The sequence below is a fragment of the Panulirus ornatus genome, chromosome 57 (assembly GCF_036320965.1).
Source record: "Panulirus ornatus isolate Po-2019 chromosome 57, ASM3632096v1, whole genome shotgun sequence".
NCBI lineage: Eukaryota > Metazoa > Arthropoda > Malacostraca > Decapoda > Palinuridae > Panulirus > Panulirus ornatus.
Window position 1 is genome coordinate 25,777,027 of NC_092280.1, and position 26,087 is coordinate 25,803,113.

Below are 26,087 nucleotides of genomic sequence, written 5' to 3' on the forward strand. Positions count from 1 at the left end.
TATATATATATATATATATATATAGCAAGAGGTCACAGTGGTGCGTGTGATCTTGTATGTACATAAAACCACTAAGAAAATGAAACACTTAAGTTCCCAAGTGCACTTTCGTGTAATGATCACTTAGCTACGTCTCTTCCCTGTATATCAACTGACTGTTCTACGTCTTCTGTCTCATTGTTGTATCTGCCCCTGACGATGTGATCATTAAACGAAAGTGCACTTGGGAACTTATCGCGTTCCATTTTCTTAGTGGTTTATATATATATATATATATATATATATATATATATATATATATATATATATATATATATATATATATATATATATATTGCGAAACCAGTACCGCATTTATGGGGTTCCTACTGCACTCAGGGAGTCAGCCACGTCCACCAGGTGGAATGACAAGTGATGCTGTGTGTCTGTCTGGCCAGGGTAGGTGTAGGGCACATGAGGTGTGGGTGCTCTGTGCAGTCGGTGCAGCAGTGGCACTCTGGCCATGGTTGGTTCCGTGGTACACTAAGCTCAGCAGCCGGTGGCCGTCCCGTTTGCGTGGTCTGTCGTTTCGTTACTGGAAAGGGCCAGAAACCAGGTGTGGGAGGCGTGGTTGAGTGTGAGGTCAATGGGATTGTTGGTGAAGGGTACTGAGGGATGCCTCATCTTGTCCGAAACTGGTGCCAGGGAGGAGTGTTTGCTGAATTTCATATCATGGGGGTGACTGCCAAGCGTGTGTCGTGTGTGTGACGCCTAGGTGTGGTTGGCGTTTTACTGAGTGGGAGAAGCTGGTTATTCATGGTGTTGTGAGGTTGCAGGTGGAGTCAGGTGGAGATGCACACACTGTGCAAGACGGTGTTCTAACTATGGTGTACAGCTGCATGTTCACTGCTCTTCGTGTAGTTAAATCTGGGCGTTGTAACTATTAGTTCGTCTGCATAAGAGAGGATGTTTTGAGTCTGGTGTGCAGAGGGTTCTTGGAGGTCATTTAGAAGAGGCTGGAGAAGGGTGGAGAAAAAAATGCATCTCCTGGGGAGACTCTACTGTAGAGCCTGACATTTTCCGAACGGTAGGCTTTGTGAATGACTCTTGAGAGTGGTTTGGTGAAGAGAGAGGAGGTGGTGAAAGCCTTACGTATGATGAAATGTGGCAAGGCGGCTGGAGTGGATGGCAATGGTGCTGCATTTATTAAGAAAGGGGGTGGCTGTGTTGCTGATTGGTTGGTAAGGATTTTCAATGTATTCATGGATCATGGTGAGGTGCCTGAGGATTGGCGGAATGCATGCATAGTGTCATTATATAAAGGCATGGGGGGTAAAGGTGAGTGTTCAAAATACAGAGGCATGAGTTTGTTCAGTGTACCTGGTAAGTTGTATGGGAGGGCTCTGATTGAGAAAGTTAAGGCATGGACAGCGTCAGACTAGGGAGGAGCAGTGTTGTTTCAGAAATGGGATAAAGAAAGTGTGGATCGGGTGTTTCCTTTAAAAGGATGTGTGTGAGAAATTCTTAGAGAAACAGACAAAGAAAAATTGGAGGAAGTCAAGCGCTATAGATGCCTGGAAGTAGACATGGCAGCGAATGGAACCATGGGAACGAAGCGAGTCATGGACAGGGTGAGGGGGCAAAGGTTCTGGGAGGTCTGAAAAATTCCTCAATGACTTAAATCATAAGACTTAACATTTAAGAAAACACACACACACACACACACACACACACACCCACACACACACACACACACACACACACACACACGAAGCACCACCAGTGCGTATCGACGACTAATTGCTCTCAACTGTTCTTGTTGTTGGCGCACCAGCCGGCCTGGGATACAAGATGTACGGGGCCCACGAGGGGGTCCTCTCCGAGAAGAGGAAACAACGTCGCATCAGGACCACCTTCACCTCCGCCCAGCTCAAGGAACTGGAGCGAGCCTTTCAGGTAGGTACAGCAGCCCCCTCTCTCGTGACTGCTGCTTGTCCCCTGGTGTCTAAGTGGAACCTTACGTCTAGAATCTAGAAACTATTTCAAGACGATTTTGCTAGTTCTAGAAGGTATTCTAGAAGGTAGTGAATCAGTTTTAAGGGTACTTTCAAAGTGTATCGTACTAGTTTTAAGTAACGATTCATGATATAAAAAAAATCTATGAGTCAGTTCAGCTTTCACGTGTTTAGAAAACAAGTAGTTTTAAGAAACTTTTTTACGTCAGTCAGCTTAGCTTTGAAGGGTTTAGAATTCAGCGTCAGTTTTAATAAACTACATAAAACAATCACGTTTAGCTCTTACGAGATTAGAGCCGTAAATCAGTTTTAAGAAACCACATTAACTTGCAGTTTATTGGGTTTTGAGAGTTTATAATTAGAATATAAAATACAATCTAGTTCTAAGAAAGTTTAGATGCTTGTCACACTCAACTCCTCTCCCTCCACAACAAATTCCCACCTCTCACTCCCCTCCCCTCGAGATATTCCCACCTCTCACTGTCTCTTACTCCCCTCCCCTCGAGATATTCCCGCCTCTCACTGTCTCTTACTCCCCTCCCCTCGAGATATTCCCACCTCTCACTGTCTCTCACTCTTTTCCCTCCACAGGAGACTCACTACCCAGACATCTACACCCGCGAAGAGATCGCCATGAAGATAGACCTGACGGAGGCCAGAGTTCAAGTGAGTAAAGACAATAATTTCTCTTTCAAAAAAAAATCCATTTAAGTTGCAGACCAACTCGACATTTTCTGTTTACGACCATAGGTATAAAAAGACTTAGATTATATGTGAGGAGGCACACATATACTCTACAATCATAGGCAGAGCAATGCGTATGTATGATCTAACAGATGGTAAAAAATGGCTATGGATACACGGGACTGGAAAAACAGCGCGGATGACGGGCTGTGTTTGGGGAAATCTGAGGGACGCGCTTCGCGCGCGCGCGCGAGAGCCGAGGACACCCCCCCCCTAAGCCTGACCAATGGAATGACGCACACGTCGCTGGACATCGTGGGAGCTGCCTTACAAGTGTTACTCAGCCATTCATGTCGTGTACCGAGAAATTCCTCTTAATGTGGCGGTAAATTATGGATGGCGGGCGAAAAATATACATCCACCCACCAGCCACCAGCCCCCTCCCAGGCCAACAACCCCCATGCGTTCCCTCATGACGCGTTGACAAATGGCCCCGTAATGCGTGTGAGCTGCATGGCTTTGTGTTCAGCGCGTCGCACAGTGTGCAGCGAGTAGCTCGGTGTCACGTACAGCTTAACCCCATCTCCTACGAGTCACGCCCGGTAAAGTCCTTATTGTTCAGTGAGGTGTTGAACGTTCATTCGCACCGAACGCACACAGTATTACGAAAAACGTTAGTTCATTTCTAATGCCGAAAACCAAAACTGTGTCGTTCTTAAGGGGCGGTGGTGTGGCCTGGTCAGTTACAAACGTGCTGGCAGTCTGACTAGGTACGATACCTGGGGGTGATGGTAACTTGACCTGGTATGGTACCAAGGTGGCAACAGCCTCACCTGGTATTGGTACCTGGGCGGTAGCAGTCTGACCTGGAGCGGTTACCTGGATGGTAGCAGGCTAAACCTATATGTACCTGGGTGGTGGCAACCTGACCTGGCTGGTATGGTACCTAGGTGGTGGCAGCGTGAGCCTAGTATGGTACTGGGTAGTGGCAACCTGACCTGGTAATGGTACTAGGCTGGTAAGAACCTGATCTGGTATGATACCTGGGTGGCAGCAGCCTGGCCTAGTACGGTACCTGGGAGTCGGCCACGGGGCAAGGTACAAGGCTGGCGACGTCCAGAAGGTGCTGAACCCAGGAAACAATTACTGAGAGGCCGAGGGGAGGTACCAGGCGGGTACAGGGCCGACGACGGTACAGCGGCCTCTGTAACTCGCAGCCTAACTGATGCGAATAGGGAAACGGGGTACAATTCCGCCTGTAATGGGCGAGCGCGTGATCTCCCCCAAGTGCCTGGAATGGGTGGCCCTTGAAGGGCCCCGCCGTTGTGGTCGTGGCGACGACATTACGACCACTATTGTCCCCGGCGCGGAGGAGGGAGGGGGAGGGGGGTGGGTGGTGTGTGGTGGGTGGTGTGGGGGTCGTGACCTGTCGTATGGCCCAGCCGACCACCTCCACCTCCTCCCACTCCTCCCTATCCCACACCAGCTGTCGGGTCACAGTCAGGTCAGCAGGCGACCTCTCCCACCACATGTCCTGCGGTGGGGCGGAGGCCACCCCACCACACACACCTCCTCCTCCTCCGGGGAGGTCAATGCAGGAAGGAGTTCAATCCTACCCGAAGGGTGGGGCTCAAACTGAAGGGAAGGAGGGAGGGTTGTTCAACGCTGGAAGGAGGGTTCAACGCTCAGCGATACTCGCCTGCATAGACCGACCTGGGTAATGTTTGGTTAACGAAGCCATAGTTGACCGTTCGCTCTAATACAAGAGGCTTAGGATAGATAAAGATTAATAGGAAAAAGGAGCAACAGGTCGTACCCTTTACGATAGAGGGTTGCACGGTCAAGTCGTGCCGTCGTGCTCTAGGATCGCACCGTCGTGTTCCAGGATCGTCCAGTCGTGTTCCAGGATCGTAGAGTCGTGTTACAGCATCGTACCGTCGTGTTCCAAGATCGCACCGTCGTGCTCAAGGATCGCACCGTCGTGTTCCAAGATCGCACCGTCGTGCTCAAGGATCGTACCGTCGTATTCCAGGATCGCAACGTCGTGTTCCAGGATCGCACCGTCGTGCTCAAGGATCGTACCGTCGTATTCCAGGATCGCACCGTCGTGTTCCAGGATCGCACCGTCGTGTTCCAGGCTCGTACCGTCGTGTTCCAGGCTCGTACCGTCGTGTCCATAAGCACATAATTTCTTCTCACCATTGACTGCAGTACAGGCGATGCGTACTCAGCCAGTGTCATGTACGTCAACCAACTGTGCACGCACGCGTCGCCCACTCTTCGCGCGCGGGGGCCGCCCGCTGCCAACTGTGCACGCGCGCCGGCACGTGCCGGGACGCGCGCGGCCGAGGTCCCGCCACGTGTCGGGAGGCGGGAAATGGCGGATGGGATTTGTTCCCTGCGAACACTAATTTTATTACTTGTTTCCCTCCCGCCGCTGATCACGCTATTATCTGCGTCATTTATCATGTCTGGTGGGGCCAGAGGGTCGACCCAGCTCCCTCCCTCCCTCACACCACCACTTACTTGGAGGAGACCCGTCAACTGACGGCCCATCATAACAGTAGGGCGGGACCAAGAGATGAGTTATAATATGAATATATGTATATATATCCTACCAGGAAGCAAAATAATAACAACAACAATAAAGAAAATAATGATATTTCATTATAATAATAATAATAATAATAATAATAATAATAATAATAATAATAATAACTAATGAATATCAATACTATTGATGATAATATTGATAATAATAATGATAATAATAATGATAATAATAATAATAATAATAATAATAATATGAAGATGAAGAAGAATAGTAATGTCAACAATAGTAATGATTAATGATAATAAAACCAACAACAAGAACAATAATAACAATAATAATAATTATAATAATAATAATAATAATAATAATAATAATAATAATAATAATAATAATAATGATAATAATAATAACAATAAACGGCAAAGGGATATGCAGGAAAACACAGAGAACAGGCGGGTCATGTGACATGTGACGTGTGTGTGTGTGTGTGTGTGTGTGTGTGTGGAGGGCGGGCCACTTGCCGCTCAGGCCCATCAGGAAGTGCCCCCACTCTGATTACTTCCTGATTGATTCCTAACTACACCAGCCCCCCCTCCTCCTCCACCAACCCACACCCACCCCAGCCCCAGATGACACTGTTGATGAACTGACACTGGACGGTGTGTGTGTGTGTGTGTGTGTGTGTGTACGGGGAGGGAGTTCTACACTCGTGTGCTCCTGCCATCTCTTGATCGTTCTCTGCTACATCATACAACTCTTTTTTTTCAACTCCTGCATGTCACCAACATTCACTAACTACATAACTCAGTTTATCCCATCCGTTTACCATTTCCTACTACGACGAAATCATTAATCTTTTTTATCATTCAATAGGTTTCTTTTTTTAATGTCGTGTCGTGACTTCTGGTTCTCGTGTTCTAGCATCTTTCGAAAAGAAAAAAAAGAATAAATAAATACTCAAAGTTCTCAATCTTGTTTGAAAATTGAAAAGTTATGATCAATTCACGCCTTACTCTTCTCTCTTCCACGGGGGACAAGTCTGAGGCCCCTCTTTGAGCCTCTCCCTGTAACTTGGGCCTCTTACATGCCCGCACCATCCTTGACGACCTCCCCACACCTCCCCCACCACCAAAAACCCACCCACCTTCCTTGACGACCTCCCCACACCTCCCCCACCACCAAAAACCCACCCACCTTCCTTGACGACCTCCCCACACCTCCCCCACCACCAAAAACCCACCCACCTTCCTTGACGACCTCCCTCACACCCTAACCCCACCACAAACCCACCCACCTTCGTATCTTTATTCACCGTTCTTGTTGTGCCTCATTTGAATACGGCGTCCAAACACCGAGGGCAAGGTTGTGACCGCGTGGTCAGCTGGCTCGGTACCTCCTCCTCATCCTCACACTTGGAAATGCTATTCTGACGTCTGCCGGAGGAGGACAGTCCGTCCCCTTCACACAATGTGGGACCCTGGCGCTACATTGAGGGAAGGAGGGGGTGGTCGTCTATGACGACCCCCCCCTCCCCTCACGTTCCTCTCTCTCTCTCTCTCTCTCTCTCTCTCTCTCTCTCTCTCTCTCTCTCTCTCTCTCTCTCCCTGAGGACTTATTGATATGATCAGACTATATATGGTTCACAACATTCAACGCGACTCGAGTGCGCGCGCGCGTGTGTGTGTATGTGTGTGTGTGAAGCATACTACACACGTATTCCCTTTATATATATATATATATATATATATATATATATATATATATATATATATATATATATATATATATATATATATATATATATACTGACAGACACAAATATAAATAGATACCAGTATATATAAATGGAGAGAGAGAGAGAGAGAGAGAGAGAGAGAGAGAGAGAGAGAGAGAGGACTCTGGTACTCCACATTTTCATAAAAATTCCACCTGCCCCTCACACGGGCCTAAGTGACCAACAACAAAAACTATTCCCCTTTGAAAACCAGCGAACAAGTTTGGCGTTATTTGCCCGCCCTCGTCACCTCACTTGGCGTCACGCCGTAACGCCACCCGGAAATAACACAGTTTTTTTCGCCCCCGTGTAAGAGAAATAGCTCTATCTCTGTCAACTTTTTTTTTCCAGTGCAAACTTGTGTGGCGGATCTGGAAATACTCGTTTTCAAAAGTATTTTATATATATATATATATATATATATATATATATATATATATATATATATATATATATATATATTTTTTTTTTTTTTTTTTTTTTTTTTTTTTTTTTTTTATACTTTGTCGCTGTCTCCCGCGTTTGCGAGGTAGCGCAAGGAAACAGACGAAAGAAATGGCCCCACCCCCCCCCCCCCCATACACATGTACATACACACGTCCACACACGCAAATATACATACCTACACAGCTTTCCATGGTTTACCCCAGACGCTTCACATGCCTTGCTTCAATCCACTGACAGCACGTCAACCCCTGTATACCACATGACTCCACTTCACTCTATTTCTTGCCCTCCTTTCACCCTCCTGCATGTTCAGGCCCCGATCACACAAAATCTTTTTCACTCCATCTTTCCACCTCCAATTTGGTCTCCCTCTTCTCCTCGTTCCCTCCACCTCCGACACATATATCCTCTTGGTCAATCTCTCCTCACTCATTCTCTCCATGTGCCCAAACCATTTCAAAACACCCTCTTCTGCTCTCTCAACCACGCTCTTTTTATTTCCACACATCTCTCTCACCCTTACGTTACTTACTCGATCAAACCACCTCACACCACACATTGTCCTCAAACATCTCATTTCCAGCACATCCATCCTCCTGCGCACATCTCTATCCATAGCCCACGCCTCGCAACCATACAACATTGTTGGAACCACTATTCCCTCAAACATACCCATTTTTGCTTTCCGAGATAGTGTTCTCGACTTCCACACATTTTTCAAGGCTCCCAAAATTTTCGCCCCCTCCCCCACCCTATGATCCACTTCCGCTTCCATGGTTCCATCCGCTGACAGATCCACTCCCAGATATCTAAAACACTTCACTTCCTCCAGTTTTTCTCCATTCAAACTCACCTCCCAATTGACTTGACCCTCACCCCTACTGTACCTAATAACCTTGCTCTTATTCACATTTACTCTCAACTTTCTTCTTCCACACACTTTACCAAACTCAGTCACCAGCTTCTGCAGTTTCTCACATGAATCAGCCACCAGCGCTGTATCATCAGCGAACAACAACTGACTCACTTCCCAAGCTCTCTCATCCCCAACAGACTTCATACTTGCCCCTCTTTCCAGGACTCTTGCATTTACCTCCCTTACAACCCCATCCATAAACAAATTAAACAACCATGGAGACATCACACACCCCTGCCGCAAACCTACATTCACTGAGAACCAATCACTTTCCTCTCTTCCTACACGTACACATGCCTTACATCCTCGATAAAAACTTTTCACTGCTTCTAACAACTTGCCTCCCACACCATATATTCTTAATACCTTCCACAGAGCATCTCTATCAACTCTATCATATGCCTTCTCCAGATCCATAAATGCTACATACAAATCCATTTGCTTTTCTAAGTATTTCTCACATACATTCTTCAAAGCAAACACCTGATCCACACATCCTCTACCACTTCTGAAACCGCACTGCTCTTCCCCAATCTGATGCTCTGTACATGCCTTCACCCTCTCAATCAATACCCTACCATATAATTTACCAGGAATACTCAACAAACTTATACCTCTGTAATTTGAGCACTCACTCTTATCCCCTTTGCCTTTGTACAATGGCACTATGCACGCATTCCGCCAATCCTCAGGCACCTCACCATGAGTCATACATACATTAAATAACCTTACCAACCAGTCAACAATACAGTCACCCCCTTTCTTAATAAATTCCACTGCAATACCATCCAAACCTGCTGCCTTGCCGGCATTATCTTGTGGAGGCTAAGGTGAAGATTAGTATGGGTTTTCAGAAAAGAGGAGTGAATGTTGGGGTGAAGAAGGTGGTGAGAGTAAGTGAGCTTGGGAAGGAGACCTGTGTGGGGAAGTACCAGGAGAGACTGTGTACAGAATGGAAGAAGGTGAGAACAATGGAAGTAAGGGGAGTGGGGGAGGAATGGGATGTATTTAGGGAATCAGTGATGGATTGCGCAAAAGATGCTTGTGGCATGAGAAGAGTGGGAGGTGGGCTGTTTAGAAAGGGTAGTGAGTGGTGGGATGAAGAAGTAAGAGTATTAGTGAAAGAGAAGAGAGAGGCATTTGGACGATTTTTGCAGGGAAAAAATGCAATTGAGTGGGAGAAGTATAAAAGAAAGAGACAGGAGGTCAAGAGAAAGGTGCAAGAGGTGAAAAAAAGGGCAAATGAGAGTTGGGGTGAGAGACTATCAGTAAATTTTAGGGAAAATAAAAAAGATGTTCTGGAAGGAGGTAAATAGGGTGCGTAAGACAAGGGAGCAAATGGGAACTTCAGTGAAGGGCGTAAATGGGGAGGTGATAACAAGTAGCGGTGATGTGAGAAGGAGATGGAATGAGTATTTTGAAGGTTTGTTGAATGTGTCTGATGACAGAGTGGCAGATATAGGGTGTTTTGGTCGAGGTGGTGTGCAAAGTGAGAGGGTTAGGGAAAATGATTTGGTAAACAGAGAAGAGGTAGTAAAAGCTTTGCGGAAGATATATATATATATATATATATATTTTTTTTTTTTTATACTATTCGCCATTTCCCGCGTTAGCAAGGTAGCGTTAAGAACAGAGGACTGGGCCTCTGAGGGAATATCCTCACCTGGCCTCGTTCTCTGTTCCTTCTTTTGGAAAATAAAAAAAAAAAACGAGAGGGGAGGATTTCCAGCCCCCCGCTCCCTCCCCTTTTAGTCGCCTTCTACGACACGCAGGGAATACGTGGGAAGTATTCTTTCTCCCCTATCCCCAGGGATAATATATATATATATATATATATATATATATATATATATATATATATATATATATATATATATATATATATATATATATATATATTACGTAAATACAGACATACAGAGACAGTAATGATGAAGATATACAAACGCTACTGTTAATACAGTCTGTGTCTACAGTAAGTGTACATCAGCTGGTACAGTAAGCACTGGCGACCCCTTGTTACAGCTGGGCGGGGGGGGGGGGGTTAAAGGTACAGCAGCTGGTATAATGAACAGTCAGGTACCCTAGTTACAGCTGGCAGACTCACAGGTACAGCAGCTGGTACAATGAACACTCAGTGACCCCATTTACAGCTGTTAAACTCATAGGTACAGCAGCTGGTACAATGAACACTCAGTGACCCCATTTACAGCTGTTAAACTCATAGGTATAGCAGCTGGTACAATGAACACTCAGTGGCCCTATCTACAGCTGGTAAACTCAGAGGTACAGCAGCTGGTACAATGAACACTGTGACCCTATTTACAGCTGGTAAACTCATGGGTACAGCAACTGGTACAATGAACACTCAGTGACCCTATTTACAGCTGTTAAACTCATAGGTACAGCAACTGGTACAATGAACACTAAGTGACCCTATTTACAGCTGGTATACTCATAGGCACAGCAGTTGGTACAATGAACACTGTGACCCTATTTACAGCTGGTAAACTCAGAGGTACAGCAGCTGGTACAATGAACACTGTGACCCTATTTACAGCTGGTAAACTCATGGGTACAGCAACTGGTACAATGAACACTCGGTGACCCTATTTACAGCTGGTATACTCATAGGTACAGCAGTAGGTACAATGAACACTCAGTGACCATATTTACAGCTGGTATACTCATAGGTACAGCAGTAGGTACAATGAACACTCAGTGACCATACTTACAGCTGGTAAACTCATAGGTACAGTAGTTGGTACAATGAACACTTGGGGGGGAGGGGGCTCTAGTTACAATTGGTACAACGTCAACTGTATTCCAGGCTATAGTTGGATGGGGAACAAACGCGCTTACCAGATACGCACATCCTACAGAATGTTTACTCCCTCAAACGCCAATGACCTAGAATATCTACACACACACACACACACATACTTACGTAAATACGTACACAGACACACACACACACACACACACACACACACACACACACACACACACACACACACACACACAGAGCAGGGCATCTGGCCTTCGTTCAATTAGCCTAATGTAAACATCTCCGGCGCCACATCGAAAAACTATATATTTAGCATCCGCGTGGGAGCAACGAGCCAGGGTTGGGCGAGGGAGGAGATGGGATTCATGAAGGCATGGGAGGGAGAGGAAGAGAGACAGGAGGATGGAAAAGGAGAAAGGAGAGAACTGAACGAAAGAAGGGGATAGAGTGAAAAAAAAAGAAGTGATGGAGGAGTGACTTTGGACCTGGAAAGACCTTAAGGATGGAGAGGGGGGAAAGAGGGACGGTGTGATGGAGGGAGGCTGTGGATCGCCAGGGGACCGGTGTGTGAGGCAGCTGGAAGGGAGGGAGGGAGGGAGGGAGGAAGGACCTGGCCTGCACAAGCCGGCGGAGGAGAGGTGAGGTGGTAATCGGCGCTGCGGGCGGTGGTGGTATACCCTGAACGCCCCTTTCCCCGTCTAGTACGGCTGCACGGCACCAACTCCCTCAAGCAAGCCTCGTCGACCAGGCTTCCTCTCTGCTTGAACAAGCTTGCACCCTCTTCCAACAAGCTTACGCCCACATCTAACAAGCTTGCACCCTCCTCCAACAAGCTTAAGCCCACATCTAACAAGCTCCCTCATTGCTTCAACGACCTCATCTACTCACACAAGCATTAATACGAATACCAGAACCTGTAAAAAAGGGACGAATGTCCATGTGGTCCAAGTGACTCTCTTACCTCCACCCCCAAACCACCTTCTCCTTCGCCATGTCTCCTCGACCGTCCTGGGTAGGATGTGTGTGTGTGTGTGTGTGTGTGTGTGTGTGTGTGTGTGTGTGTGTGTGTGTGTGTGTGGGTGGGTGGGTGGGTGCGCGCGCGCGTGTGTCTCCTCGGCCGTGGGAGGAGAGGACAGGTCCGTGCCCATGGGTGATTACCGTAATGGGTCCCATGTAGAGAGAGAGAGAGAGAGATGGCTAGCCTTACCATCGAGAAAAAGGGTGATCAAGTCTCTCTCTCTCTCTCTCTCTCTCTCTCTCTCTCTCTCTCTCTCTCTCTCTCTCTCTCTCTCTCTCTCTCTTCATCTCACTCTCTCTTTATACAGGGATATGTCTGCCGCGTCATTCTCAGGGCATGGCTAAGGCTCCTTAGGGGGTCGGGTGGGGCACTGCCGAGACAAGAGAAGGGTTCAGGGCGCCCCCCTCACAAAGCACTGCTCAGGCAGGGACATGTTCAGGGACCCAGCCAAATATAATTCTGAGGCAACTAAGCGCTCAGGGGCCCCCTTGCTGAGCATCACAGAGACAAGGAGAGGCACCGGGGGACTAGGCCGTGTATCGCTGAGATGGAGAGAGCTCCACTCGGGCCCCGGGCTGGACAGCCTGAACTTGGAAGTGGCTTTAGGAAACCAGGAGAGCACCTGATGAGGGAAGGACCCGGCCACGTGCTGCCACTCCTCCTCCAGGGTCCTGCTGAGAACGGGGGACTCTGGTCTAGTCCAGCGCCAGCCTCAGGAACCAAGCCGGGGCACTACTGAGGCGTAGGGGGACGGGTTCGTGGACTACGCTGAGCATCATCGCTGAGGCAAAGGACGAGCTTACGGATCAAGATGAGAGAGAGAGAGAGAGAGAGAGAGAGAGAGAGAGAGAGAGAGAGAGAGAGAGAGAGAGAGAGAGAGAGAGAGAGAGAGAACCCCCTGAATCAGGGGCGGATGAGAGGTTCTCCTCACCTCGAGAACTGGCGAAACGAGTCAGCTTCGGTCGCCGTTTGAGCCAGAGATGAAGCACAGACTGGGGGTTCAGTGTCCTCCTGACCAGGCACTGGGGTACAGGCAGGCGGAGGACGGATTTTGAGAGGATTTAGCTCGACGCACGGCCTGGCTCAGGGAACGACCCCGACGAGAGACACGAGGACTCAGGGTTCGAGTCGGGGACATGCTCAAGGGGCTCTGAAAACCATGGCCTCGAGGCGGGAAGTGCTAAAGAATGTACACCCTGCCCTACGCATTACACCGGTGTAGTACCGCGCTACTGCAGCACACTGTACACTACCGTGATCATCATACGTGCACTCAGTAAACACAGGCAATCACCGAGACACCTGTAATATGCTGAAACGAATAATCTGAAAAACCAGTTTATTTTTGCCTTCACCTCTGCTCTACGCCTTGCGTGTCGATATCAGATCTTGGTAAACAAGGTAAAGATGACCACAAGACATCTTGCATTCAGCTTGTATACAATACATGCATGATTATGAACCGAGTACGACGGTACGACCTCTGGGTACGACCCTTGAGCACGACGGTACGACCCTTTGAACACGACGGTGCAACCCTTGAGCACGACGGTACAACACTTGAACTCGACGGTACGACCCTAGAGCACGACGGTGCGACCCTTGAGCAGAACGGTACAACACTTGAACTCGACGGTACGACCCCTGAGCACGAACCTTCGGTACGAGTGACCTGACTCTTCATTACCGGGTTATCATACCTAAAGGTCGTACTGAAGGGTCGTGTAAAGTCGTGCTGAGGGAGGGGTGACCACCCGCTCCTCAAGGACATGTAAGGATGACCTGAGGAACCGTAAATTTGCCTCTATCGCGTAAGGGAATGATGATGTGGCGCCGAATTGCGTTGTTCAATTCCCTCATTTTCGCACCCTATGGGAGGGAGGTTTCCACTCGTGCCCCCCCCCCCAATCTCTCGGACTTTAATGCCACAAGACCTTCTTTATCTAAACTCCGGCATGCTGTCCACACTCATAATTCTGAGTCCATTTACCCACAACCCTTGTACTATAACAGTATTTCTTTACATCTTTTTTTTCCCCCAAACAAGTGTGTTCTTCATGTCCTGTTCTGTTCCATCCTCGCAGCTTTCAAACAACTGTTCGTGAAGCTGCGTCATGCAGCTGGTTTAAAAAAAAAGGCTGTGATCAAGTCACCCCTTAACTCATCTCTCTTCCATGGTACAAAGCCCACAGTCGGCACCAGGCCTAGTCTCCTGGAGAGGTGTAGCATACTTCGTCTCACCCTTGGGCACTTCACTATCGCTATCTCTATCGCCAGCGACGTCTTATTCGTGTGTATATGGAGAGAGATTTTGTCATGGCCATGTGTCTCAAATGGGTTAAGACTCTACAGCATTACTGTGTGTGTGTGTGTGTGTGTGTGTGTGTGTGTGTGTGTGTGTGTGTGTGTGTGACGAAGAACGGCTTATCTGACAGTGGCAGCGTTGCTGGAAGAAGGACTTTATCTCACAGTGGTAGTGGTGGTGGCTGCGGTGGTCTGGTCTGGTCTGGTCTGGTCTGGTCTGGCAACAACGCGCCGCCAGCAGCAGACCCCAAGCTTCGCGCCATTACTGTAATTACTCAAGCCTGCCGCCAGGGGGTAGGTACGTAGGGAGGGAGGGAGGGAGGGCACTCACCCCTCCTGGCTCCAGGACCTGCCGCCCGCTAGGGAGGGAGGGGGGGGGGAGGGGGGGGTATCTACCGCCGTCATGCCAGGGACGAGGGCCCCCTACCACATCCCCCACCCGAGCCTCCTCCTTGGAACATTCTGACCAACATGTCAAGGCTGAAGGCGGAAAGCAAATACTGCCTACCCAAAAGGATTATATATATATATATATATATATATATATATATATATATATATATATATATATATATATATATATATATATATATATTGGAGGCAATGTGAACAGGACACTGGAAATACAGCATATGAAATATTTGTACCTGCGTGTATGCACGTACGTATACGTATGTATGTATTTATGATTGTATGTATGTATACTATGGGAATTCTCCGTTCTCTTCTCTCTAACATACAATGACCTCACTACATCTAACTGCGAGTGTCTCTCTGTGACAGAGGCTCGGTACTCGACCTCATCACTAATCGTAGTTAAGGAGACCAACTGTCTGGCGAACGTCGAAACAACATTCAAATTACACAGGGAAGGGAATACCCAGCGAGCTGTTCACATCCGACGCGACACCGAAACCAGAATGGGCTTCTCGAGTTTGGCCACTGCAGCTCTAAAGAGGCACAGAGAGCTTCTAGAGAAGGTCCAGAGGAAGGCAACGGAAAACGGACCCAGAATTAAGAGGTCTGAGTTACACAGGGAGAGGCTAAGGGCCTTAAATTTGTCCACCACGGAAGAGGGTGGAGTTAAAGGGCCACGCCATCACGACAACCTTACAGATATCTAAACCAGTTTGATGATGATGATGATGATGATGATGATGATGATGTTAAACTGAACTTGTGTCACGACGCATTTTTATGGCTGACTTGAGTCAGGAACTGAACGGAATAAACTGAGTTATGCAATCGTGAATGTGGAGAGAACACATCAGTTTGATAATTCGTATGATAGTCATGATCAAGAGGTGGGGCGCCCCACGAGTGTACAAATCCTTCCCTGTACAGCACAAGTAGGTAATTACATTAAGATTACAGCACACACACACACACATACACACACACACACACACACACACACACACACACACACACAGACACTTACACACACTTACACAAATCAATGTATCTGTCGGTGGACACCCCCATACATCGATATCCATTTATCATTTTTCTTTGAAGAAAAAAAAAGTAAGTGTCTGGCAGAGGCACGTCAGTTTGTGAGGAGGAGGAGGAAAGGCCACGAGTGCCTTACTTTCCAATAATTGGTGAGGCCGAGCCTTCATGAGGGGTCCAGGCTTAAGCAAAGGGGAGAGGGCGACCTCCGGGGACTGTAGGAAGCAAAAGTGGCGGTGAAGGGACGCGGAATATTAGATAGTATGAGGGTGGAGGGCGACGTTATTATGTTGGCAGAGGGAGAGTGCAGAGGGCCGGCGCTACCTGAGTGATTACAACACCCTCTTAATTGGTATTACTGATTATATATATATATATATATATATATATATATATATATATATATATATATATATATATATATATATATATATATATATATACACACACACACACACACACACACACACACACACACACACATAAAACACTGAGGTAGAGAAGATCAAAAAAGGAAAAGAGAGATAGAGGGATAAAAATATAAAATGATATACAGGAGTATAAATATAATGATATATGACTATATGTTTTTTCTGCTGACAACATAAGGAAATAAACAGCAAATGAACATCACTTCGTATTTTTTCGTATAGTCTTTCCTGCTGTAGAGATCGCGTCAAGCAATGGGAGAGACTGAAGACATGAAGAACAGGAATTATTAATAATGCGTCGTGTCACATACACTCTCATGGGGGCCATACACCCAGTGGGAGTGTATGTGGCCTCAGGTTTTGTCTACAACACCTCCTGAAGAAGGTGTTAAAGAAAATGTGGCCTCATTGTGATCTTCAGCACCTCCTGAAGGTTTGTAGAAAATGTGACCTCACTATGATCTTCAGCTCCTCCTGAAGAAGGTGTTAAAGAAAATGTGGCCTCACTATGATCTTCAGTACCTCCTGAAGAAGGTATTAAAGAAAATGTGGCCTCTATGATCTTCAGCACCTCCTGAAGAAGGTGTTAAAAGAAAATGTGGCCTCACTATGATCTTCAGCACCTCTCCTGAAGGAGGTGTTAAAGAAAATGTGGCCTCACTATGATCTTCAGCACCTACTGGCGATTGCTGAAGACGACCAAACGCCTACCAAAAACCAACCAACCGAGTGACGTACTGAATGACGCCCAGTTCCACCACCAACCACAATCCCCCCCCTTTATCCAACCACCTCCCCATCAACCCCTCCCACCCACCACACACCCCTATGCAACCACCTCCTCCTCATCAACCCCTCCCGCCAGCCACACTCACCCCCACCACATGAGTTCTTTACGACCTACCCTACAGCAGCATCAGAAGGGAAGGGGAGGGGAAAAAAAAAATGATACATTCTAATTTGTCAAAAGACATTATTGATCTGCTGCAGCGCCCCGGCTGTTCGTGGGTCCCTCCTTCCTTGCCACCACCCCTTCCCCGCCCGTGCCCATAATAGGCCCTGATGGGCACATGACCTGCGGGCGCCCTAGGCCTATCAAGAATACCCCCAGCGATTGCTCAAAAGCCCCGCTGTTGTCGTGGTCGTGAAGTATATATAGGCCGACGGACGGCCTACCCCCGGGGGTTTTGGGAGAGCTGTTGCTGCACGTCTGGCAACGATTACGAGGTTCTATTCATCCCCGCCTGATGCCCTGTTCTGCCCCCTATTGTTTCTGGTAACAGCGTGTTCAAATCATCGTACCGTTGTGCTCAAGGGCAACGCATACCACGTGTTCAAGGTATCGCACCGTCGTGTTCAAAGGGTAGCACATACCACGTGTTCAAGGTACTGTACAGTCGCGTGCAAGGCAGCACGTACCACGTGTTCAAGGTATCGCACCGTCGTGTTCAAGGGAAGCGCATACCACGTGTTCAAGGTGTCGTACCGTCGTGTTCAAGGGCAGCGCATACCACGTGTTGAAATTATCGTACCGTTGTGTTCAAGGGCAGCGCATACCCCGTGTTCAAGTTATCGCACCGTCCTATTCAAGGGTAGCACGTACCACGTGCTCAAGGTATTGTACCGTCGTGTTCAAAGGGTAACACCACCACGCGTTCAAGGTGCTGTACCGTCGTGTTCAAGGTGCAGCGCACCACCACATGTTCAAGGTGTAGCGCACCACCACGTGTTCAAGGTATCGCACCGTCCTGTTCAAGGGTAGCACGTACCACGTGTTCAAGGTATCGCACCGTCCTGCTCAAGGGTAGCACCACGTGTTCAAGGTATCGTACCGTCCTGCTGAAATTGAGCTCGTAAACAAACTCAAACAACGATAATAAGAAAAAAAAAACGCCTCTTGGCCCTTAGTGACACAGTGCGGAGAGGGGGAGGGGGGGGGGGGACGGTGGTGGGTGCCCGCGTTATTAAAACCTCGTGTGGTGGACATTATGAAAATTAGCCCCTTGCAGCAGAAGCGTTTTGCTCTTAATGTGCTAAGCTACGTCGTCCTACTACAATGCTTAAGGCACCTTCCTCCACCACCCCAAAAAATGGCGTGAGGCAAGTGTGTGTGTGTGTGTGTGTGTGTGTGTGTGTGTGTGTGTGTGTGTGTGCGTGTGACACTACCCAAACACACACTCACCTTGCAATTATTCTAAGTGGTGTAAGCTCGCCCCTGATACCTTGTCCACTGTATCTATACCGCCTGACTCCTGAGAATTATATATATATATATATATATATATATATATATATATATATATATATATATATATATATATATATTGGAAAGGATCACAATTTCGCGAGTGATCAAGACATTCCTATGAGCTTCCACTGGAACAGTTTGTTATATAGTCTACACTGGCTGCTGCTTCACAATCTTCCACTTCAGTGGGGCGCTCCACACTGATCTTTTCCACCACACAGCATCTCTCCTACACTCGACCCACACTATCTCTCCCCCTAACCACCACCCTTCCGCAACCTACCGTCTCCACCCATAGCCCTCCACCCACTATCATCTCCCCAACACAGCAAACCACCCTATCATCAGCCCTACACATAGCCTACACCCCCATCATCAGCCCTACACATAACCTACACCCCCTATCATGAGCCCTACACATAACCTACACCCCCTATCATCAGCCCTACACATAACCTACACCCCCTATCATCAGCCCTACACATAACCTACACCCCCTATCATGAGCCCTACACATAACCTACACCCCCTATCATCAGCCCTACACATAACCTACATCCCCTATCATCAGCCCTACACATAACCTACACCCCCTATCATGAGCCCTACACATAACCTACACCCCCTATCATCAGCCCTACACATAATCTACACCCCCTACCATCAGCCCTACACATAGCCTACACCCCCTATCATCAGCCCTACACATAACCTACACCCCCTGTCATCAGCCCTACACATAACCTACACCCCCTATCATCAGCCCTACACATAACCTACACCCCCTATCATCAGCCCTACACATAACCTACACCCCCTATCATCAGCCCTACACATAACCTACACCCCCTGTCATCAGCCCTACACATAACCTACACCCCCTGTCATCAGCCCTACACATAACCTACACCCCCTATCATCAGCCCTACACATAATCTACACCCCCTACCATCAGCCCTACACATAATCTACACCCCCTACCATCAGCCCTACACATAGCCTACACCCCCTATCATCAGCCCTACACATAACCTACACCCCCTATCATCAGCCCTACACATAACCTACACCCCCTATCATCAGCCCTACACATAACCTACACCCCCTATCATCAGCCCTACACATAGCCTACATCCCCTTACCATCAACCACCTTACACAAGCCTACCACACCCATCACCAACACCATACAGCCTATACCATCCATCACCAACCAAACATGCCCCAGCCACACATCATCACCTCCCATACACAGTCTCCTCCCTACCCTCATCATCACCCACCCCCTCCACACACACACACACACACACACACACACACACACACACGGCCTATAACCCACCCAACGGCATCTCACCCTACCCATTACCACCACCCCCTCACGCAGCCCTACCACCCATTACCACCACCCCCTCACGCAGCCCTACCCACCGCCTACCCTCGAAATAATGGGAGGGTAATAGATTGTGAATGGCGTATAAATATCAATAACACTGCGCTTCCTTACCAACATGAAGTATATATATATATACGCCCGCCGACCCACCCAGCCAGCCAGCGCCCCCTACGGCCGCGCCTCGCTACAACGGAAACTTCTTAACACGATCCATCCGCTCTGGCGGGGAGTCTGGGGGGGTAAGGACGGGCATGACCCGAGGCTGAGGTCAAAGAGACGTAAAGTGGGGTAAGGGCGCGGCCACGTAGGTCAGAAGGCGTGGCGTGAGGTAACGGTACGCCAAGTTTAACGAGTGCCCCCCTATCTTGTAAACAAATCCCGTTTTCTCTTTTAAATACGTAAATGTTTGCATATTATTGTGATCGTTAAGGTATAGTCCAGACGAATGCATAACTACCTAATCCATTATCTCCAACCAACAATAAATAAATAATAATTCTCTTTACTGCAATATTAATTAGTCTCTTTACTGCAATATTAATGTCTCTATGCAATATTAATGTATCTTTACTGCAATATCAATAAGTCTCTTTACTGCAATATCTATGTCTCTTTACTGATATAGAATACAACACGTTACAGTCAGATACAAAAAGAATAAATTCAAACAGAAATACGTTTCAGGGGAGGAGAGATACAAGGAAGAGGAGCCAGGACGAGTTATGTAATCACAAATTTTTGTAACTGCGTTACAGTCTCTGCTACGCATAAATTCTGACAGCTTAATCATAAGTGGAATATATAAAAAAAAAATCAAGATAATCAAATTTTCATAGAACTAAAAAAAAATCAAACGCAATACGAACGGGGAAAGATTAAGCATTACTCCGACCATATACAGAAAACGAGAACACGGACCACATATTACAAGAATTACAGAGAACGTAAACAAAGACCACAAGTTACACGAACAATCATATTACAGAAAATGTAAGCACAGACCACACATTACATGAAAAGTATTACAGAAAACGTAAACTCGGACCACACATTACGCAGGCAATTACATATCACAGAAAACGTAAACACGGGGTACTACTTACTCAGACAACAATGTACCACAGCTACACGTTAGTTTAATATACCACAGCTAAACGTTAGTTTAATATAACAGCTACACGTTAGTTTAATATACCGCAGCTAAACGTTAATTTAATAAACCACAGCTAAACGTTAGTTTGATATACCAAAGCTAAACATTAGTTTGACATACCACAGCTAAACGTTAGTTTAATATACCACAGCTAAACGTTAGTTTAGTATACCACAGCCAAACGTTAGTTCAATATCCCACAGCTAAACGTTAGTTTAATATCCCACAGCTAAACGTTAGTTTAATACACCACAGCTAAACGTTAGTTTAATATGCCACAGCTAAACGTTAGTTTGACATACCACAGCTAAACGTTAGTTAACTAACTCATCTCTACGAATGGCTTGCATATCTTCCCTTTACACCACCACGAAGTTGGCAATATGCTCAAAGACATTTTGAGGAGCGACAGCTCGGCCGGGAGGAGGAAGGGATCAACGCTCCAGTCTGTGAACACGGCGACGACCTTAACTTTTAGACGAACACAAAAGTTGTTTCTGATTGCGGTAGACAGCAATGTGTATCTGTGTACATAATACCACCAAACGTGTGTCTGAAGGCTATATAAATATATATATATATATATATATATATATATATATATATATATATATATATATATATATATATATATATATATCAGGAGGTTGCGCGATAGGGGTCGTAATGTAATGTATGACATGAAAGTTGAGGGGATGAACAACCAAGAGAATACATCCACTCCCCTTCACATCCCCTTCCCCTCCCCATCTCTCTCCCTCCCTCCCCATCTCTCTCCCTCTCCCTCTCCCCTCCCCCTCAGCCTGTGATTGTACAGTACTGGTAGTTAATCTGCCTTCCCTGCCAACAACGGCGCATCCCACACCCTTACGTCTAACCTCCGCGCTGGGGGCGATATATATATTCGCGCACACACACACACACACACACAGCCTCCCGGTTTTAAGCGCTATAATTTGCCTTATTAATCTTTATCTATATCCGTATGAGAGATAAGTATTATTGGGGGGTTTAGAGATAAGTAAGCCGTCGGTTACGGAGAGATAAGGAGCGTGGTGCGGTGGAGGCCAAGGTCTTCGTGTCTTTCTTGCTCTGAGCTCGCGATCGTTGGTATAGGTCCCGCAATTTACTCAACCATGTCGACGGTGTTGGCTCTGGCGTGTCGACGGTGTTGGCTCTGGCGTGTCGACGGTGTTGGCTCTGGCGTGTCGACGGTGCTGGCACTGGCGTGTCGACGGTGTTGGCTCTGGCGTGCCGACGGTGTTGGCTCTGGCGTGTCGACGGTGTTGGCTCTGGCGTGTCGACGGTGTTGGCTCTGGCTTGTCGACGGTGTTGGCTCTGGCGTGTCGACGGTGTTGGCTCTGGCGTGTCGACGGTGTTGGCTCTGGCGTGTCGCCGGTGCTGGCTCTGGCGTGTCGACTGTGTTGGCTCTGGCGTGTCGACGGTGCTGGCTCTGGCGTGTCGACGGTGTAACATCGAACGTGTAGAGCCCTTGTAGGCGTTGAGCGTTCAATCCACGGCGAGGTCGAGCGTATCGACATTACGTCGAGTGGGCAGTTCACTCGTCAGTGTAGACTGTAGAGAATCGACCACGTAGACAGTACGGCGTTGAGAACACTGACAGTGTATCTTTCAGCTCGTAGACGGCAAAAGGCCTAACGCACTTGCGCAAGAGAGCGTTGAATGGCGTTGTGTCCAGCGTTTGGTGCAGGAACGTGTAAAAGCGTGGAAAATGGGGACACCATCGCGTCGACTGTCGAGACACTGCAGTGTCGACTTTGCACACACTGCAGTGTCGACTGTCAAGCATGCAGACACTGCCATGTCGACCGTCGAGCATTTACTCTCCGTGAGGTCGTCTGTCGAGCATGTAGACACCATATTGTCGACTGTCGAGCATGAGAGACAGAAAAACAGTGTCGACTGTCGAGCATGGGAGATAGAGCAGTGTCGACTGTCGAGCATGGGAGACAGAACAGTGTCGACTGTCGAGCACGGGAGACCAAAACAGAGTCGACAGTCGAACGTGTAGACACTAGAGCGTCTGACCGTTCGGGCATGCAGACACAGTCGTGTTCGACAGTCCGGGACATGATGACACGGCTGTGTCGAGTGTCGAGCGTCGAGCATGTTGCCTGGGTGCATGTCAGGCAGTCAGGCTACGCGAATGAAGCAGGAGATGGTTGGTTGGTGGGTGGCTTAACTGTGGGGGGGGGGGGGGGATTCATGGAGACCACATTAAGATCCATGGTGCGCGTCTGTACAATTTATGGCAAGGTTTCTAGAATTCATGGTATACTGGCTTGGGATTTATGGGATTATTGTATAGGATTTATGGCACTGCAGATGACCTACCCCCCCCCCCCCCCCCGGCAAGGCGTGCGCCAGTAATGAGAGAGAGAGAGAGAGAGAGAGAGAGAGAGAGAGAGAGAGAGAGAGAGAGAGAGAGAGAGAGAGAGAGGATGGGAAAGGGGGGAGGGAGTGAGATCACTACAGGGGATTTATGAAGACGGTGGAATACATAAGGGATTTATCAGGGATTTAGTGGTATTTGGGTGGGTTAAATGGGATTCTTAAAAGTTGCAGTGAGGGATTTAACCTCTATAGGTACGGATTTCGCGGCAAGTTGAAATCATGGTGACAAATGAGCGATTTCATGGTATTAAAGCTACCTTCTGGCATCCATAGGGGATTTACGGTATTACCATTATATTCGGGATTCAGCTATGGATTTATGGTGTCAATGAACAAGTTCTGTTTCTCCTCTTTTATTATCATTATCAACTATTACTATAATTACCATTATCAATAATATCATTATAAGGTTTCTAAATCGCACTGTTGTTATGAGAACTGGATTTATATTAATCCTGCTGGATTTTTTTTTTCAAACAGCCTGGGACTCTTGAAGCTTTTGAGGGATTTATGGCAATGGCGGGGATTTACGTTGATACTGGAGGATTCACGGCACTGCCGTCCGGATTTACGACACTGTTGTCCGGATTTATGGTACTGCTCTCCGGATCTATGACACCATTGTCCGGATTTACGGTTCTGCTCTCCGGATTTATGACACCGCTGTCCGGATTTATGGTACTGTTCTCCGGATTTACGACACTGTTGTCCGGATTTACGGTTCTGCTCTCCGGATTTATGACACCATTGTCCGGATTTACGGTTCTGCTCTCCGGATTTCTGATAACGCCGTCACATATATGGGCTATGGTAAAACTAACAGGATTTCTCATGGTGTTGGTGGATTTATCCGTACTGCAGGTGAAATGGGGATTTACACGATGCTACTGCAGGATTTGAGGTGAACTGATGTAGGATTTATGTTTCTGAAAAACGGTCGCTGGATTAATGCGTTGATATGATTACCTGAAGGACAGTAGTTTAAGTGGGTTAACAGAACTGTTACAGAGGAGAACAGAGGTAGGTGGGTTAACAGTACTACAACAGGAGAACAGTGGTAGGTGGGTTAACAGTACTATAACAGGAGAACAGTGGTAGGTGGGTTAACAGTACTACAACAGGAGAACAGTGGTAGGTGGGTTAACAGTACTATAACAGGAGAACAGTGGTAGGTGGGTTAACAGTACTACAACAGGAGAACAGTGGTAGGTGGGTTAACAGTACTATAACAGGAAAACAGTGGTAGGTGGGTTAACAGTACTATAAGAGGAGAACAGTGGTAGGTGGGTTAACAGTACTATAACAGAAGAGAACAGAGGTAGGAGGGTTAACAGTACTACAACAGGAGAACAGTGGTAGGTGGGTTAACAGTACTATAAGAGGAGAACAGTGGTAGGTGGGTTAACAGTACTATAACAGGAGAGCAGTGGTAGGTGGGTTAATAGCACAATAACAGAGGAAAACAGTTGTAGGTGGGTTTACAGTACTATAACAGGAGAGCAGTGGTAGGTGGGTTAATAGCACAATAACAGAGGAGAACAGTTGTAGGTGGGTTTACAGTACTATAACAGGAGAGCAGTGGTAGGTGGGTTAACAGTACTATAACAGAGGAGAACAGGTGGGTTAACAGTCGTCACAGGAGGAAAGCAACGGTTGTAAGGTGAGTTAACAATACTGTTGCAGGAGGAAAAGAACAGTGGTTAGGTGGGGCTAACAGTACCGTTGCAAGGGGAAAAACAACAGTATCAGGTGGGGCCAACAGTACCGTTGCAGGAGGAAAAACAACAGCATCAGGTGGGGCTAACAGTACCGTTGCACGAGGAAAACAACGGCATCAGGTGGGGCTAACAGTACCGTTGCACGAGGAAAACAACAGTATCAGATGGGGCTAACAGTACCGTTGCACGAGGAAAACAACGGCATCAGGTGGGGCGAACAGTACCGTTGCAGGAGGAAAACAACAGTACCAGATGGGGCTAACAGTACCGTTGCACGAGGAAAACAACAGTACCAGATGGGGCTAACAGTACCGTTGCACGGGGAAAACAACAGTATCAGATGGGGCTAACAGTACCGTTGCACGAGAAAAACAACAGCATCAGATGGGGCTAACAGTACCGTTGCACGAGGAAAACAACAGTATCAAATGGGGCTAACAGTACCGTTGCACGAGGAAAACAACGGCATCAGGTCGGGCTAACAGCACCACTGCAAACTACGGAGGAAACAGCGGTGGAGGAGTCGACCTCCGTTCTGGTGCCACGGGGTTTGACCATGCGGGAGCCGCCGCTGGCTGTGTGTGTGGTGGGCCGCGCGAGGCAGCGGACGCCGCTGGGTTAATCTTGAAGGATTAGAAGTGAGCGGGTTCTCGTTCGCCAAGTGTGGCGCGTTCACAGACCGGCCCACGCTCGAACCAAAAGGTTTCCGTCCCTGCTTTCCCCATCCCCTCCTCTCGCCACAAACACCCTCTAAACGTGATTGTTTACACGCCTACCACCGCTCGTACCACACAAA

General features: G+C 47.5%; 1 protein-coding gene across 1 annotated transcript in view; it reads left to right on the top strand.

Moving 5' to 3' along the window:
• LOC139766325 (uncharacterized) overlaps nt 1–26,087 on the top strand; it is a 127,476-nt gene that overhangs the window by 21,614 nt on the left and 79,775 nt on the right. Inside the window, exons 3-4 of the mRNA XM_071694820.1 lie at nt 1,814–1,935; nt 2,586–2,660. Of these exons, the coding sequence (XP_071550921.1) occupies nt 1,814–1,935; nt 2,586–2,660 (197 nt within the window). The remainder of the gene's footprint in view (nt 1–1,813; nt 1,936–2,585; nt 2,661–26,087) is intronic.